Source organism: Oncorhynchus clarkii, chromosome 33 (genome assembly GCF_045791955.1).
Source record: "Oncorhynchus clarkii lewisi isolate Uvic-CL-2024 chromosome 33, UVic_Ocla_1.0, whole genome shotgun sequence".
NCBI lineage: Eukaryota > Metazoa > Chordata > Actinopteri > Salmoniformes > Salmonidae > Oncorhynchus > Oncorhynchus clarkii.
In genome coordinates, this window is record NC_092179.1 from 18,646,899 (window position 1) to 18,661,505 (window position 14,607).

General features: G+C 43.3%; 1 protein-coding gene across 2 annotated transcripts in view; it reads left to right on the plus strand.

Annotated features, from left to right (window-relative positions):
- LOC139393221 (transmembrane and coiled-coil domain protein 3-like) overlaps nt 1–14,607 on the plus strand; it is a 38,026-nt gene that overhangs the window by 8,950 nt on the left and 14,469 nt on the right. The window contains exon 1 of one of the 2 annotated variants that reach the window (XM_071141665.1): nt 4,810–5,022. The exons of the other annotated variant lie outside the window; for it this stretch is intronic. Within the exon in view, the coding sequence (XP_070997766.1) occupies nt 4,951–5,022 (72 nt within the window). The 5' untranslated portion in view covers nt 4,810–4,950. Of the gene's footprint in view, nt 1–4,809; nt 5,023–14,607 lie in introns of those variants that run through there. 2 annotated transcript variants of the gene reach the window in all.

Sequence of the window (14,607 nt, forward strand, 5' to 3'; positions counted from 1 at the left end):
AGACTGTCTGTCACACATGCTCCATACACACACGGGTAAAAACAGGACTGAAACAGAGAATACAGATTCACAATTTGTGTTCCCATATGTGCATCTGTTCTCCTAATCCGATTACGCTCAGCACATCACCAGTCTGGACAGATAGGCCTTAACACTGCTAGAGGAGCAGCAATGCACTGTGTGTGGTGTGTGTGTGTGTGACTGAGACCCAGGCAATGTGTGTGTAACAGAGACCCAGACAGTGTGTGACCTAATCTGGCCCTGGCGTCTCTCTGAGTCACACAGGAAGGAGAAGGGCCAGAGTTCCTCAGAGCAGTCTGTTCCAATGCCTTACCAGGGGGAATCGTCTGTTCGTTTCGATTTCCTTGTTCTTCGTACGATTATCACACAATCACCCACGCACAAACACAGAGGGCAGCTTTGAGGTCAGTTACGAGCCAGTATGACTCTTGTAGAGGCTTCATTAGGATCCCATTAAAACATTCCAGATCTCTACATCAACATTCCATAACTCTACCTACATTTTCTGTTCCGGAACCATGTGGGAAGGTAGAGGTCAGATTGGGGTGACGTCTGGGACAGAGACAGGAAGTGGCACAGGAAGTGTAGAACGAACACAACGTCAGAGGGAAATGGAACAATGGCAGTCTTTGCGATAAACACCTCTCGTACGCGCACACACCAGATGAACTATAGCCCACGGTCTCTCTATGCAAAGTCAATATTAACAAACTGGACAATCTTATCTTTCAGAGTAATTGGATTATCAACTCAAAAGAAATGGACTATCAAGCGAGACCACTAGTGCCATTTAGATAAGATGTTGCGGCAAAGGAGAGAGTGTGTATTTATAAAGAGCGAACACACTGCAGGTAGTTCAGCTCTCAGAGGGATGAGACGTCTGTCTGATTAATTAAGAAAGCAGCAGAAAAGGAGCGGGAGAGAGAGAGCGGCGCAAGGAACTAAACGGTGACTTGGTTTTGCAGTTGAGACCAGTGTAAAAGCTGTATTAGAGTTCCATGTCTGGAGAACTTCTGATTAGTGCTCTGATCATTGTGAGTTATATGAGCAGACTGTGTGTGTTTGCGTGCGTGTGTGTGTGTGTGCAGCATGCAGCATGCATCGGTGCATGCGTGCATCCGTGTTTGTTCTAAAGCTATTTCCCCTGGGCACACATGGTGCTCCAAGCCAAATCAATGCAGCCAAACACCAATTTAGACCAAATGAACATTCCATTCCTCATTATAAATCAAACACATTTGAACTAATCAACAGGCCTACATAGGTGATAATGGACTAGAAGTGGATTAGTTAAATGGTCTGAGCAAAGCAGCGAGATCTGTCCCCAATCCCTGTACCCTCTACCTCTCTGACCTGATTTATAATACTACTAATAATAATAATTTGGTGGGGGCTTATATTTGTCCTATTTCATGTACAAGTGTTTATTATACGTGTGTGTGAATTGGAAATGTGTTTTTTGCATATCCTAACTCCCCCTGGGAAACCCTCGGAGAGTGGGGTCATGGCCAGGGTCTGCTAGTGACCCTGGAGCAATTAGGGTTAAGTGCCTTGCTCAAGGACACATCGACAGATTTTTTACCTCGTCGGCTCTCGGATTCTAACTAGTCGCTAGGATACCTGCCGCCTCAAGAAGTCTATTTTGTGTTTATAGTACGGAAAAAGATGGAAGCAATATGGTTGAAGCTCCCATAAACCCATTTGAGGACTTGTTGCTTACCTGGTTTCTTCAGATCTGCCAACAGTGAAGGGGCTAGGTGGGGCCAGGCTAGGAGCTGTTTTCAGCCTGTGTTGAGAGTGAGAAGGTAAAGAAGACATGATGACTTCTCTCCTGATGGAATTGTACTGTCTCTGGCTGCAGTATTTCTGACACGCAACATGTAAATAACTTATTAATGATTCACCCCCACCAAATGTATCAACATATTCTCCCTTCTCCAATTGACTCCGTATCTAATGGATGAATTACTCCAGAGCCAGATTCAATCTGATTCCATCTTGACACTCATGCCAACCCTCTCTGTGCCGCTCACGGTGCCCTCTGTGCCGCCCACCGTGCCCTCTGTGCCGCCCACCGTGCCCTCTGTGCCGCCCACCGTGCCCTCTGTGCCGCCCACCGTGCCCTCTGTGCCGCTCTCCGTGCCCTCTGCGCCAGGTGATGTTCTCTCCCTCCAAGCTGATTCATTCAGTCTTGGAACGTCTACCTGTCACCGGCCCGGTCGTTATGGCCATTAACGGCTGTGTGACTCTCTCTTTCTATTGGCCACCAGAGGAGCTTTGCTGCAGAAGGGACTGGTGCACTTCACAAAATAGATGGCATCACGAGGAAGGAAAATGATGTGGATATAGTGAAGCAACATCTCAAGACATCAGTCAGGAAGTTAAAGCTTGGTTGCAAATGGGTCTTCCAAATGGACAATGACCCCAAGCATACTTCCAAAGTTGTGGAAAAATAGCTTAAGGACAACAAAGTCAAGGTATTGGAGTGGCCATCACAAAGCCCTGACCTCAATCCTATAGAAAATGTGTGGGTAGAACTGAAAAAGCATGTGCTAGCAAGGAGGCACACAAACCTGACTCAGTTACACCAGCTATGTCAGGAGAAATGGGCCAAAATTAACCCAACTTATTGTGGGAAGCTTGTGGAAGGCTACCCGAAACGTTTGACTAAACTTAAACAATTTAAAGGCAATGTTAGCAAATACTAATTGAGTGTATGTAAACTTCTGACTCTGGGAATGTGATGAAAGAAATAAAAGCTGAAACAAATAATTCTCTCTACTATTATTCTGACATTTCACATTCTTAAAATAAAGTGGTGATCCTAACTTACCTAAGACAGGGAATTTTTACTATGATTAGGAATTGTGAAAAACTGAGTTTAAATGTATTTGGCGAAAGTGTATGTAAACTTCCGACTTCAACTGTATGTGTGTGTTTGTTTACTGATCAGGTATGTTATAGCTGGTTTACCTTGTGAAGGCGACGTGGGGGTCTGAAAGGTGGGAGACTGCATATGAATAAGCTGAGGATTAAATGTCCTGTTCCGTTTATGGACAGTAAAATAACAACAACCTCCTGGGCCTGGGTCACGTGACACAGCTACTGGACTCATCTGCTAGCCAGCAGTACTGTGGGCTGCCAACTGTGTCTTTAAAAATGGATGACACAATAAAAGAGATATCCTTATTGAATTATTTATGTGGACCTTTATCCTTGGAGACAAGGGTGGGATATCCACTACCTCTTCCAAAGGGTGACATGCTTAGTCCAAGGCTACCTCGCTGTAGAAGTGCTCTATTTTTATTAGCTGTTTTACCAAGCCGATCTCCGTAGCACACATGCATGCAGTGAAGCACCTACATGGGGCGCTGTTGAGGCTTCTGTGGAAAGATGTGGCAGTCTTGTTATTTACATTTTTTTACATGGCGGAACACAAGTATATATAAATAATATACAAAGGACATTTGGGCTAGGGGGTGGGGCTAGGGGGTACAATATCACATTACACAAGGACCTTAAGAAACATACATACACTTATAATTCTAACAGCTTTTTTGTTAGTAGAGTATTTCATTGTCATAAAATACAGTTCAATTAATTTTTCAAGGTAAGAAATGTGGTGTTTTGTTTGTAAATTTACATTTGTGACTATGAAATTTGGCAAAAAGAATAATTAAATTAATTACATAAAATTGTTCAACTTATTTCTATCGTAGGTAAAGAATCCAAGCAGTACATCTATCCACAATAGTATAAAATCTTCATAAATATGTTTAATTATACATCTACTGATGTCTTGCCACAGTTTTACATGACTTACCTGAATACATTGCCAAAAAAAGCTGCAACACCGTTTCTGGGTGGTCATTACAAAAGGTACAATTTGAGTTGATGTTTTCCTTAAACTTCTTCATATAGTAGTTGGCAGGATAATATTTATGAATAATTGTCCTTAATTTTGTTAACAAGTAGGTATGTGTGTGGCAACATCCAACCTTTTCCCCCACAGATATTATCAATAAAACCGTTCCAATAAGGCATGACATAATACAACATCCTGCTGAAACAAGGTTCGTATCGCTCTGTTGCTGAATGGACCAGAAGAGAAACAAAGTCAACAGGTCAACAGGGTTAATGGGAGGTAGGTTCTGAGGGTCAGGTCTTGACGCGTTCCTGAATAATAATGAATAATAAATGGCATCTAAAACAATTTCAAAATCTTTAGGTGTTACAGGGACCTTGTAAAGTGATAAGAATTCCTTAAAACTAAGAAAAAATACCCTCTGCATTTACCAGTTGGCTCGCCAATAGGATATTACTTCGGAACCAATACTCTAAAAACAAAGATGTGCCAGTCACAGCCAGGTGCAGCGCGCTGACGATATCAGTTATCAAGGAGGTCATGAGGCGCGGCCACGGTGTCTTGGACTGTGCTAAATAGACATTTCGCACTCGGTGGAAAATGACCCCGAACTTCATCGTATCTAGTGCTATATTCATTCGACTTGCCATTAGTAAAATGTTATGTCGTCCCATGGGCAGCAACATATGTATGGGGAGACTGACATTTGATGCCTTCTCTCCATTTCTAGGCTATTTACTATATATTCATATTTCTAATCATGGATGGTTGTTCATTTCAACATAGGCAACACACTCTCACCTAGCTCAACTCTGGCTAATCATAATTTTTGTCGGTTAAATATATAAATGAATTTACCCCCCCTGGAGTAGTGGGAGGAGTCTAGTGGCTTCGCACTCTGTCCTGTGCTTCGGAAGCAGATTACCTCCGGAGACACTGGTCACCCGACAACCGTTGTGATTGACAGCTCTCGGACGGGGACGACGTGAGCACGATGGACAGTTTGTAACTTTGCTTTTGTAGGGGAACGTCAAGTCCACATTCACGGACCAAACTACGGGACTATGCCCAGTGCCGATACCGTTGTGGATAAAAGTTTATCAGAAGTAGAGAGATATAACATCTGCGGCGAAATGGTAAATATGCCTTCCTGGTCACATCGTCTGCGGAATGACAGTGACTTGCTGTAACGTATCTGACTGCGTCTGTAGAGCTAGCCAACATTTGTCACGTTTGATATTCGGTAGTATACTAGCACTTCTTCGTGGCGGTTGTAGTGTACAATATCGGTAATATGTATCATCTATGTTGTTAGCGAGAGTAGCAACAACCAGTTGTCTCTATGCGAATTATCCCAACTAACCGTAGCTAACAAAGTATTTGGGCTATAGTTTATCCGTGAGTCGAGTTCGGAACCGTTCCATCGTGCAGCGCAGTCCCAAGTGTTGGGGCGACTTGATTTGGAAATTATGTGCACCGTATCCATTACATCATGTGAGACGTTGTAGTTAATTGCAACAGGACATGTTTAGGAATCTACTTTAGGAATAATTTCAGATCATTCCATAGTTAGACAGGCTTTTTGTAAATTGTGGTCATTTATTGCTTTAGATTTTTTTTGTATCTAGCCAACACATGTCTAACTGAATTTGTTATTTATACACTCAGTGTTTGTATCTGTTGTTTTGACAGCCAGGTATAAACCGGTTAGTCAAGGATTTGTACTGCTGGGCAGGTGTTTCATTGACGGCAACAGCAGCTCTTTTCACAAAACACAACTTTGCGTGCGACCTCTGTCAAGTGCTCGTCCATGAAACACAACTGTTGAACAAATTTACGAAGTAGATTCTCTTCATTCGGTTCCTTTACCTTAACGGTTTTGTCTGGAGCAAATGTGCAGCCAGATGTTTGTGGTGGACGTGGCCCCTAAACGCATTGCTTTATACGGTCATTCCCACTCTGTAGTTTGCCACGGTATAGTTGTTTTGTCCCTGGTGTTTGTGTTCATTCTTAACTGTAATGTCGTGGGTGAGATACAGTGACGAGTTATACTTATAGAACAAAGAACACTGATAGCTGATCCCCATACCATGACCCATTTAGGGGATAGGCTATGCAAAACTAAATCGAGCTATTTATCCTAGTATACGACAAACCACCCCCCAATTAATGTGTGAAAATGTAAAGAAGTATATGTAGTCAGGGGTCTAGCTGGTATTCAGCTATATATCCCTTATAGAGGGTAGGCATAGGGGAAAGGGTGCAGCTTTTGTGATGGAGAGTCAAGGGGAAGGCAGGGGGATGGCACTGGCATATTCCACATATTCTATGGAAACCCTTGGTCGGTAACGGTCACTGGAGTGGAAAGGAGCGTTTGGGGGCTCTCGCCAGCCATCCATACGTTAATTTGCGTGGCTGGAGAGTGGCGGCTTGTCCGTGAGTCAACCGGGACGGGATAACCCTGGCTGGAACAGACTACGGAGCAGGGAGAGGAGATGCTGAGAGACAGAACATACTCTTTTCTACTACACATGCCCCATATTTTCATTACAGGATAGTTGTTTTGCAGTTTGAAGGAAAGTGGCCTAGATTTAACATCCGCATCTAGCATTTACATTATGGAAGACAAATCCATATGTTGTTGTTATCACTGGTGCTGATGACACACACACACACACACGCTGTAGCCAGCATCACTCGTCAGTGTGTGTCCATTTGGCATCTGTCATATAAAAACGGTGCCCCTCTCCTCTCTGCCCTGCCACCATCCCCACTCATTTATATTTAACTACACACACTGACTGAAGCTGGCACATTTCACTGAATAAAAATTGATTTCAGAGAGCGAAAGCTTTCAAACCCTTTACATCAACAGAGATGCTAGAATTGTAATCTGACAAACAGGCAGACGGACAGAGAGACAGACATGCAGACATTGTGATCGATGGAGGGTGTTATTAAGGTTGAATGTTATTTATTCATTAGTGCCTCGCTATTTATTCATTAGTGCCTTGCTAGTCTTTCCATCTTAAGTACTGAATACACAAAGGTCAGCTCCACCCTGTGTGTGTGTGTGTGTGTGTGTGTGTATGGTGTAGTGTCGCATAGTGTGTGTGTGTGTGGTGTAGTGTCGCATAGTGTGTGTGTGTGTGGTGTAGTGTCGCATAGTGTGTGTGTATGGTGAAGTGTTGCATAGTGTGTGTGTATGGTGAAGTGTTGCATAGTGTGTGTGTGTATATGTATGTAGTATATATATATATATATATATATATGTGTGTGTGTGTGTGTGTGTATATATATATATATATATATATATATATATATATATATATATATATATATATATATATATATATATATATATATATATATATATATATATATATATATATATATATATATATATATATATGTATGTATGTATGTATATGTATATATATATGTATATGTAGTATAGTGCCGCATGTGTGCCTAATCTATCAAGTTTATGGGGAGAATATGCTGTTTCTGTCCTTTCTCCTCTGTTTAACTAGAGAAGGTTTTCCTGCCTTGCTGAGAAAGAGAGGGAGACTCGTAGAAAGAGCAAAGAAGGGATGGGTTGTCTTTTCCTTTCACAACTCCCTGGAAGTCTGCCCTTGGGCAGAGTAAGTTTCTTAAGGCTGTGTTTTTCCCAGCCTGCTCTACTCAAGTACAGACTGGACTTTTACTGCCTGAGGTCTTATTCCAACGAGACACAGGAATAAAAATAATGTACGGATGGGTTGTGTGTGTGTGGTATGCATGTATGTGTGTGAGTGAGCGAGTGTATGTGCGAGTTTGCGTGTTTGTTTGTGTGTGTGTGTTGCTGAGCTGTTTTTGGCAGTGTAGTAACAGGCCATTAAATAGTGTGTTGTGAGCGCAATTTACTGTGGCCCCGGGGCCAGTGCATCGGAGAGAGAAGTGGCTGATGGCACATTCCAAAGGCGTTAATGGCCGCTTGGTCATCAGAAAAGAGGGAATATCAAGCTAGTCGGATTGACTACTTTCTGGTATCCTTTTCTATGGTGCCAAAAGTGAGAAAAGGATGGATTGAGGATATATTGGAGATAACAGCCAGCTATTAGAAATACTTAAACTATCAGAATGCAGGGAAACCAGGCATAATCTTTATAGCAGATTTTGAGAAAGCCTTCAATAAAAGTACGGCTTGAATTTATTTATAAGAGCCTGGATTATTTCAACTTTAGAGAATCTCTTGTAAAATGGGTAAAAGTAATGTATAACATTCCTTTATGTAACATTATAACAAATGGTTATTTCTCTGAAAATGTTTTTGTTGTCAGGAGGTGTAAAACAGGGTTGCCCTCTTTCACCATACTTGTTTGCTATGGCCATTGAATTGTTAATGATAAAAATCAGATCCAATGATAAAAGTAAGGGGTTAAAAATTAATGGATTAGAAACAAAGGTATCAATATATGCTGATGATTCAAGTTTTTTTTTTTTTTTTTTTTGAGTCCACAATCTTCAACCCTGAACAGTCTTATTGAGGACCTGGATAATGTATCCAGTTTATCTGATTTAAAACCCAACTACTAAGTGTACTATATTACGGATTGGGTCTCTAAAAGTCACAAACTTTAAATTGCGATGTGGTCTCCCAATTACTTGATGGTGCTGTTGATGTGCTTGGGGTATACATTACAGGAAAGTTTAATGATCTTGCAACTGTCAATTTTGATAGAAAACAGATAGGACCTTGAAACCATGGAAAGGGAAACACCTGTCAGTCTATGGGAAATTACACTGATTAATTCTCTAGTGATATCACAGTTGATATAGCTATTCATGGCTCTACCAACTCCAGGATAATGCTTTTTCAAGTTATATGAGAAAAACATTTCATTTAATTTAGAATGGAAAAACAAGTTAAGGTTAAACCGGTATATTTATATAATGAATATGAGTTTGGATGGCTACAATGATTAAATATCAAGGCATTAAACTTCTCTCTTAAAGATTTTATTATACGGAAACAATATCTAAATCCAAACAGGGTTTTCCAGTAAGCTGCTAAAAGAGGCACATCCAATGTTTAAAAGGGGTCTCTGTGCTGTTATACAGATTAAAACTCAATTTCCGATGGATTGACAATGGAACCGTGTTTAAAGTATCTTTTATTTTTAAATGAAGTTATACAGAGTTGGCTACAATTCTAATTTTATCCTCCAGAAGAGGCAGAATATATATTACAGCAAATAATATGGCTAAACTCCAATGTACTGATGGAGGATGAACCAATTTTCTTGGAGAGAATGTTTAAGGAAGGTACCCTGTTTATGAATGACATTGTGAACAACGACGGTCGAATTATGTCATACAACAAATGAATCCGGGTGAATGGAGATGTCTGCTCAATACCAAATTATAACCAACTCATCACAGCTCTGCCACACAAAATGGAAGAGGAAATTACTTAAAAGAGAAAGGAATGAATTATACTGAACACAAATATAAATCCAACAATTTCTACAATTTTTACTGAGTTACAGTTCATATAAGGAAATAAGTCAATTTAAATAAACAAATTTGGCCCAAATGTATGGATTTTACATGACTGGGCAGGGGTGCAGCCATGAGTGGGCCAGGGAAGATAGGCCCATCCACTTGGGAGCCAGGCCCACCCACCAGGGAGCCAGGCCCAGCCAATCATAATGAGTTTTTCCCCACAATTTTTTTTTTTTACAGACAGAAATACTCCTCAGTTTCATCAGCTGTCGAGGTGGCTGGTCTCAGACGATCCCGCAGGTGAAGAAGCTGGATGTGGAGGTCCTGGGCTGGTGTGGTTACACGTGGTCTGCTGTTGTGAGGCCGGTTGGACGTACTGCCAATTTCTCTAAAATGCCATTGGGAGGCGGCTTATGTTAGAGAAATTAACATTCAATTCTCTGGCAACAGCTCTGATGGACATTCCTACAGTCAGCATGCCAATTGCATTCTCCCTCAACTTGAGACATCTGTGGCATTGTGTTGTGGAGAAATGCACACTAACAGGGATGTAAACAAATTTGTGCACAACATTTGAAAGAAATTAGCTTTTTGTGCGTATGGCCATTTTCTGGGATCTTTAACTTCTACTCATGAAACATGGGACCAACACTTTACATGTTACGTTCATATTTTTGTTCAGTATAATTTGTCTGCCACTAATAAAAAAAATCCTAAATGGCTTAAGAATACTAATATATATCGTGAAATGTATCAGTTTCACAGTCAAGAGGTTTGACAACTATGCCGCATAAAATTCAAGATAGTTGGGAACAGATTTCCGATGTCCCAATACCATGGCATCGGGATTATGAACTGATAGTTCTTTTCAGTTTAAGCTATTATATTAAATTCTCGCTACAAACAGAATGCTCAGTATATGGGGTATTCAACAGTCAGACCGGTGCAGAATCTGCCATGCGGAAACAGAATTAGTAGAGCATCTCTCTTGGTACTGTCCATCGTTGGCTTGTTTTTGTAGTCGGGTCCAGGAATAGTTGTTATGCCATAATGTCAGGGTGCTGCTGTCAAATGTAAAATGTGGTAAAATGTACATTTATGGGGCAATTTCAGCAGAAAGGTTGCAGGTGGGGAGGTTCAAGTCTCTAGTGAGACATCATGGGAGAATGATGGAGAGATTCAAGTCCCTAGTGAGACACCATGGGATAATGATGGGGAGGTTCCTAGTGAGACACCATGTGATAATGATGGGGAGGTTCCTAGTGAGACACCATGGGAGAATGATGGGGAGGTTCCTAGTGAGACACCATGGTAGAATGATGGGGAGGTTCCTAGTGAGACAACATGGGAGAATGATGGGGAGATTCCTAGTGAGACACCATGGTAGAATGATGGGGAGATTCCTAGTGAGACACCATGGTAGAATGATGGGGAGATTCCTAGTGAGACAACATGGGAGAATGATGGGGAGATTCCTAGTGAGACAACATGGGAGAATGATGGGGAGATTCCTAGTGAGACAACATGGGATAATGATGGGGAGATTCCTAGTGAGACACCATGGTAGAATGATGGAGAGATTCCTAGTGAGACACCATGGTAGAATGATGGGGAGGTTCCTAGTGAGACACCATGGTAGAATGATGGGGAGGTTCCTAGTGAGACACCATGGTAGAATGATGGGGAGGTTCCTAGTGAGACAACATGGGAGAATGATGGGGAGGTTCCTAGTGAGACAACATGGGAGAATGATGGGGAGATTCCTAGTGAGACACCATGGTAGAATGATGGGGAGATTCCTAGTGAGACAACATGGGAGAATGATGGGGAGGTTCCTAGTGAGACAACATGGGAGAATGATGGGGAGGTTCCTAGTGAGACACCATGGGATAATGATGGGGAGGTTCCTAGTGAGACACCATGGTAGAATGATGGGGAGGTTCCTAGTGAGACACCATGGTAGAATGATGGGGAGGTTCCTAGTGAGACACCAGGGTAGAATGATGGGGAGATTCCTAGTGAGACACCATGGTAGAATGATGGGGAGATTCCTAGTGACACAACATGGGAGAATGATGGGGAGGTTCCTAGTGAGACACCATGGGAGAATGATGGGGAGATTCCTAGTGAGACACCATGGTAGAATGATGGGGAGATTCCTAGTGAGACAACATGGGAGAATGATGGGGAGGTTCCTAGTGAGACACCATGGGAGAATGATGGGGAGGTCCCTGGTGAGACAACATGGGAGAATGATGGGCAGGTTCCTAGTGAGACAACATGGGAGAATGATGGGCAGGTTCCTAGTGAGACAACATGGGAGAATGATGGGGAGGTCCCTGGTGAGACAACATGGTAGAATGATGGGGAGGTTCCTAGTGAGACAACATGGGAGAACGATGGGGAGGTTCCTAGTGAGACAACATGGGGAGGGGAGAACGATGGGGAGGTTCCTAGTGAGACACCATGGGAGAATGATGGGGAGGTTCCTAGTGAGACACCATGGGAGAATGATGGGGAGGTTCCTAGTGAGACACCATGGGAGAATGATGGGGAGGTTCCTAGTGAGACACCATGGGAGAATGATGGGGAGGTTCCCAGAATGATGGGGACACCATGGGAGAATGATGAGGGGAGGTTCCAAGTGAGACACCATGGGAGAATGATGGGGAGGTTCCTAGTCAGTCACCATGGTAGAATGATGGGGAGGTTTCTAGTGAGAGACAGTGGGAGAATGATGGGGAGGTTCCTAGTGAGACAACATGGGAGAATGATGGGGAGGTTCAAGTCCCTAGTGAGACACCATGGGAGAATGATGGGGAGGTTCCTAGTGAGACAACATGGGAGAATGATGGGGAGGTTCCTAGTGAGACACCATGGGAGAATGATGGGGAGGTTCCTAGTGAGACAACATGGGAGAATGATGGGGAGGTCCCTGGTGAGACAACATGGTAGAATGATGGGGAGGTTCCTAGTGAGACAACATGGGAGAACGATGGGGAGGTTCCTAGTGAGACAACATGGGAGAACGATGGGGAGGTTCCTAGTGAGACACCATGGTAGAATGATGGGGAGGTTCCTAGTGAGACACCATGGGAGAATGATGGGGAGGTTCCTAGTGAGACACCATGGGAGAATGATGGGGAGGTTCCTAGTGAGACACCATGGGAGAATGATGGGGAGGTTCCCAGTGAGACACCATGGGAGAATGATGGGGAGGTTCCAAGTGAGACACCATGGGAGAATGATGGGGAGGTTCCTAGTCAGTCACCATGGTAGAATGATGGGGAGGTTTCTAGTGAGAGACAGTGGGAGAATGATGGGGAGGTTCCTAGTGAGACAACATGGGAGAATGATGGGGAGGTTCAAGTCCCTAGTGAGACACCATGGGAGAATGATGGGGAGGTTCCTAGTGAGACAACATGGGAGAATGATGGGGAGGTTCCTAGTGAGACACCATGGGAGAATGATGGGGAGGTTCCTAGTGAGACACCATGGGAGAATGATGGGGAGGTTCCTAGTGAGACACCATGGGAGAATGATGGGGAGGTTCCTAGTGAGACAACATGGGAGAATGATGGAGAGGTTCCTAGTGAGACACCATGGGAGAATGATGGAGAGGTTCCTAGTGAGAGACCATGGGAGAATGATGGAGAGGTTCCTAGTGAGACAACATGGGAGAATGATGGAGAGGTTCCTAGTGAGAGACCATGGGAGAATGATGGAGAGGTTCCTAGTGAGACAACATGGGAGAATGATGGAGAGGTTCCTAGTGAGAGACCATGGGAGAATGATGGAGAGGTTCCTAGTGAGACAACATGGGAGAATGATGGGGAGGTTCCTAGTGAGACACCATGGGAGAATGGAGGGATGCATTAGAAGAGGAAATGGTAGAATGGTGATTTACTGGGAGAGATGGGTTGATCTGTGGCTGTCTGAAGGTGGAATTGATTGGAATAATTTTTATACACAAATGTACAGTATAAAAGGTCTTCCAATCAGGGGTGGGGATGGGATTATTGGATGTTTTGTGTTTCACTATTTATGTTTTGTGTTTTGGTTTCATGCTGTGAGAGGTGTGTGTTGTTCCTGGTGGTTATGAGCGGGGCCTTGCCGGCATCTCAGGGCGGGTGGGGGCGAGCGCAACCACTAACCAGAACGCCCACGTTAGTATTGTTGTTTTAAAGAAAAATAAAATGTGATTAAAAAAAACAAAAAACTGTCCTCTCAGACCAAATAAAAAAACAATCAGGGCAATAGTTCTACAATAGGTGATTAAATGAGCCAGCCTTAAGGGAACAAGCGCTTGAGTTCTCATTTAATGTTGCAGTTGTTTCCCAGGGCATCATGCTACACAGACACTGTTTCAGTCTGGATGCATACAGTATTAATGTCTACAATGAGCCTGCCTTATCTGACCACCTCAATCAGAGAGCGCACATACCTCATACTACTGTCCAATCACCAATCACCACATCACTGAAATTAGCTTGGTCTTACCTCTGTGAGAGAAAGGAAGGGCGAAGGAGGGAGAGGGGTAGAGAGAGAGAGGGTGGGAGGGTGAGGAAAGGCCTCAATGTATTGAATTATGGGTGCCTAGTCTCTGAGATGCTCCATTGGCTATTATGGTGAGGGGTAGCCTAGCAGCTGTCATTCCCTTCTGTTGTCAGGGCAACCACAGGAGTCTCACCCTTTGCCGCTGATATCTCTTTCTATGCTCCCCATTCTCTCCCTCTTCCCTTCTCTCCTCTCTCTCTGATGTCTCTGTGCATGAATGATGCTCAAAGGCATTTATTCACTTTGGGGGTGTTGCTCTAAAGCTTCTCTCTCCCTCTCTTTATCCTGTCTCTGCAAGATCAACTGTTCTGTCTCTCTCCCTCTCTCTTTATCCTGTCTCTGTGACATCAACTGTTCTGTCTCTCTCCCTCTCTCTTTATCCTGTCTCTGCAAGATCAACTGTTCTGCCTCTCTCCCTCTCTCTTTATCCTGTCTCTGCAAGATCAATTGTTCTGTCTCTCTCTCTCTCCCTCTCTCTTTGTCCTGTCTCTGTGACATCAACTGTTCTGTCTGTGTCTGTCTGTCTGTCTGTCTGTCTCTGTCTGTCTGTGTACCGTATTCATGGACTCGCCCTGAGTTGTGTGAGTTGGTGGGTAGGATATGGGTTATCCATGGTGTTTGGGCTAGGAACTCTGGGAATGAGGACAGAGTTATAGCCATCGACGAGAGAGCGAGAG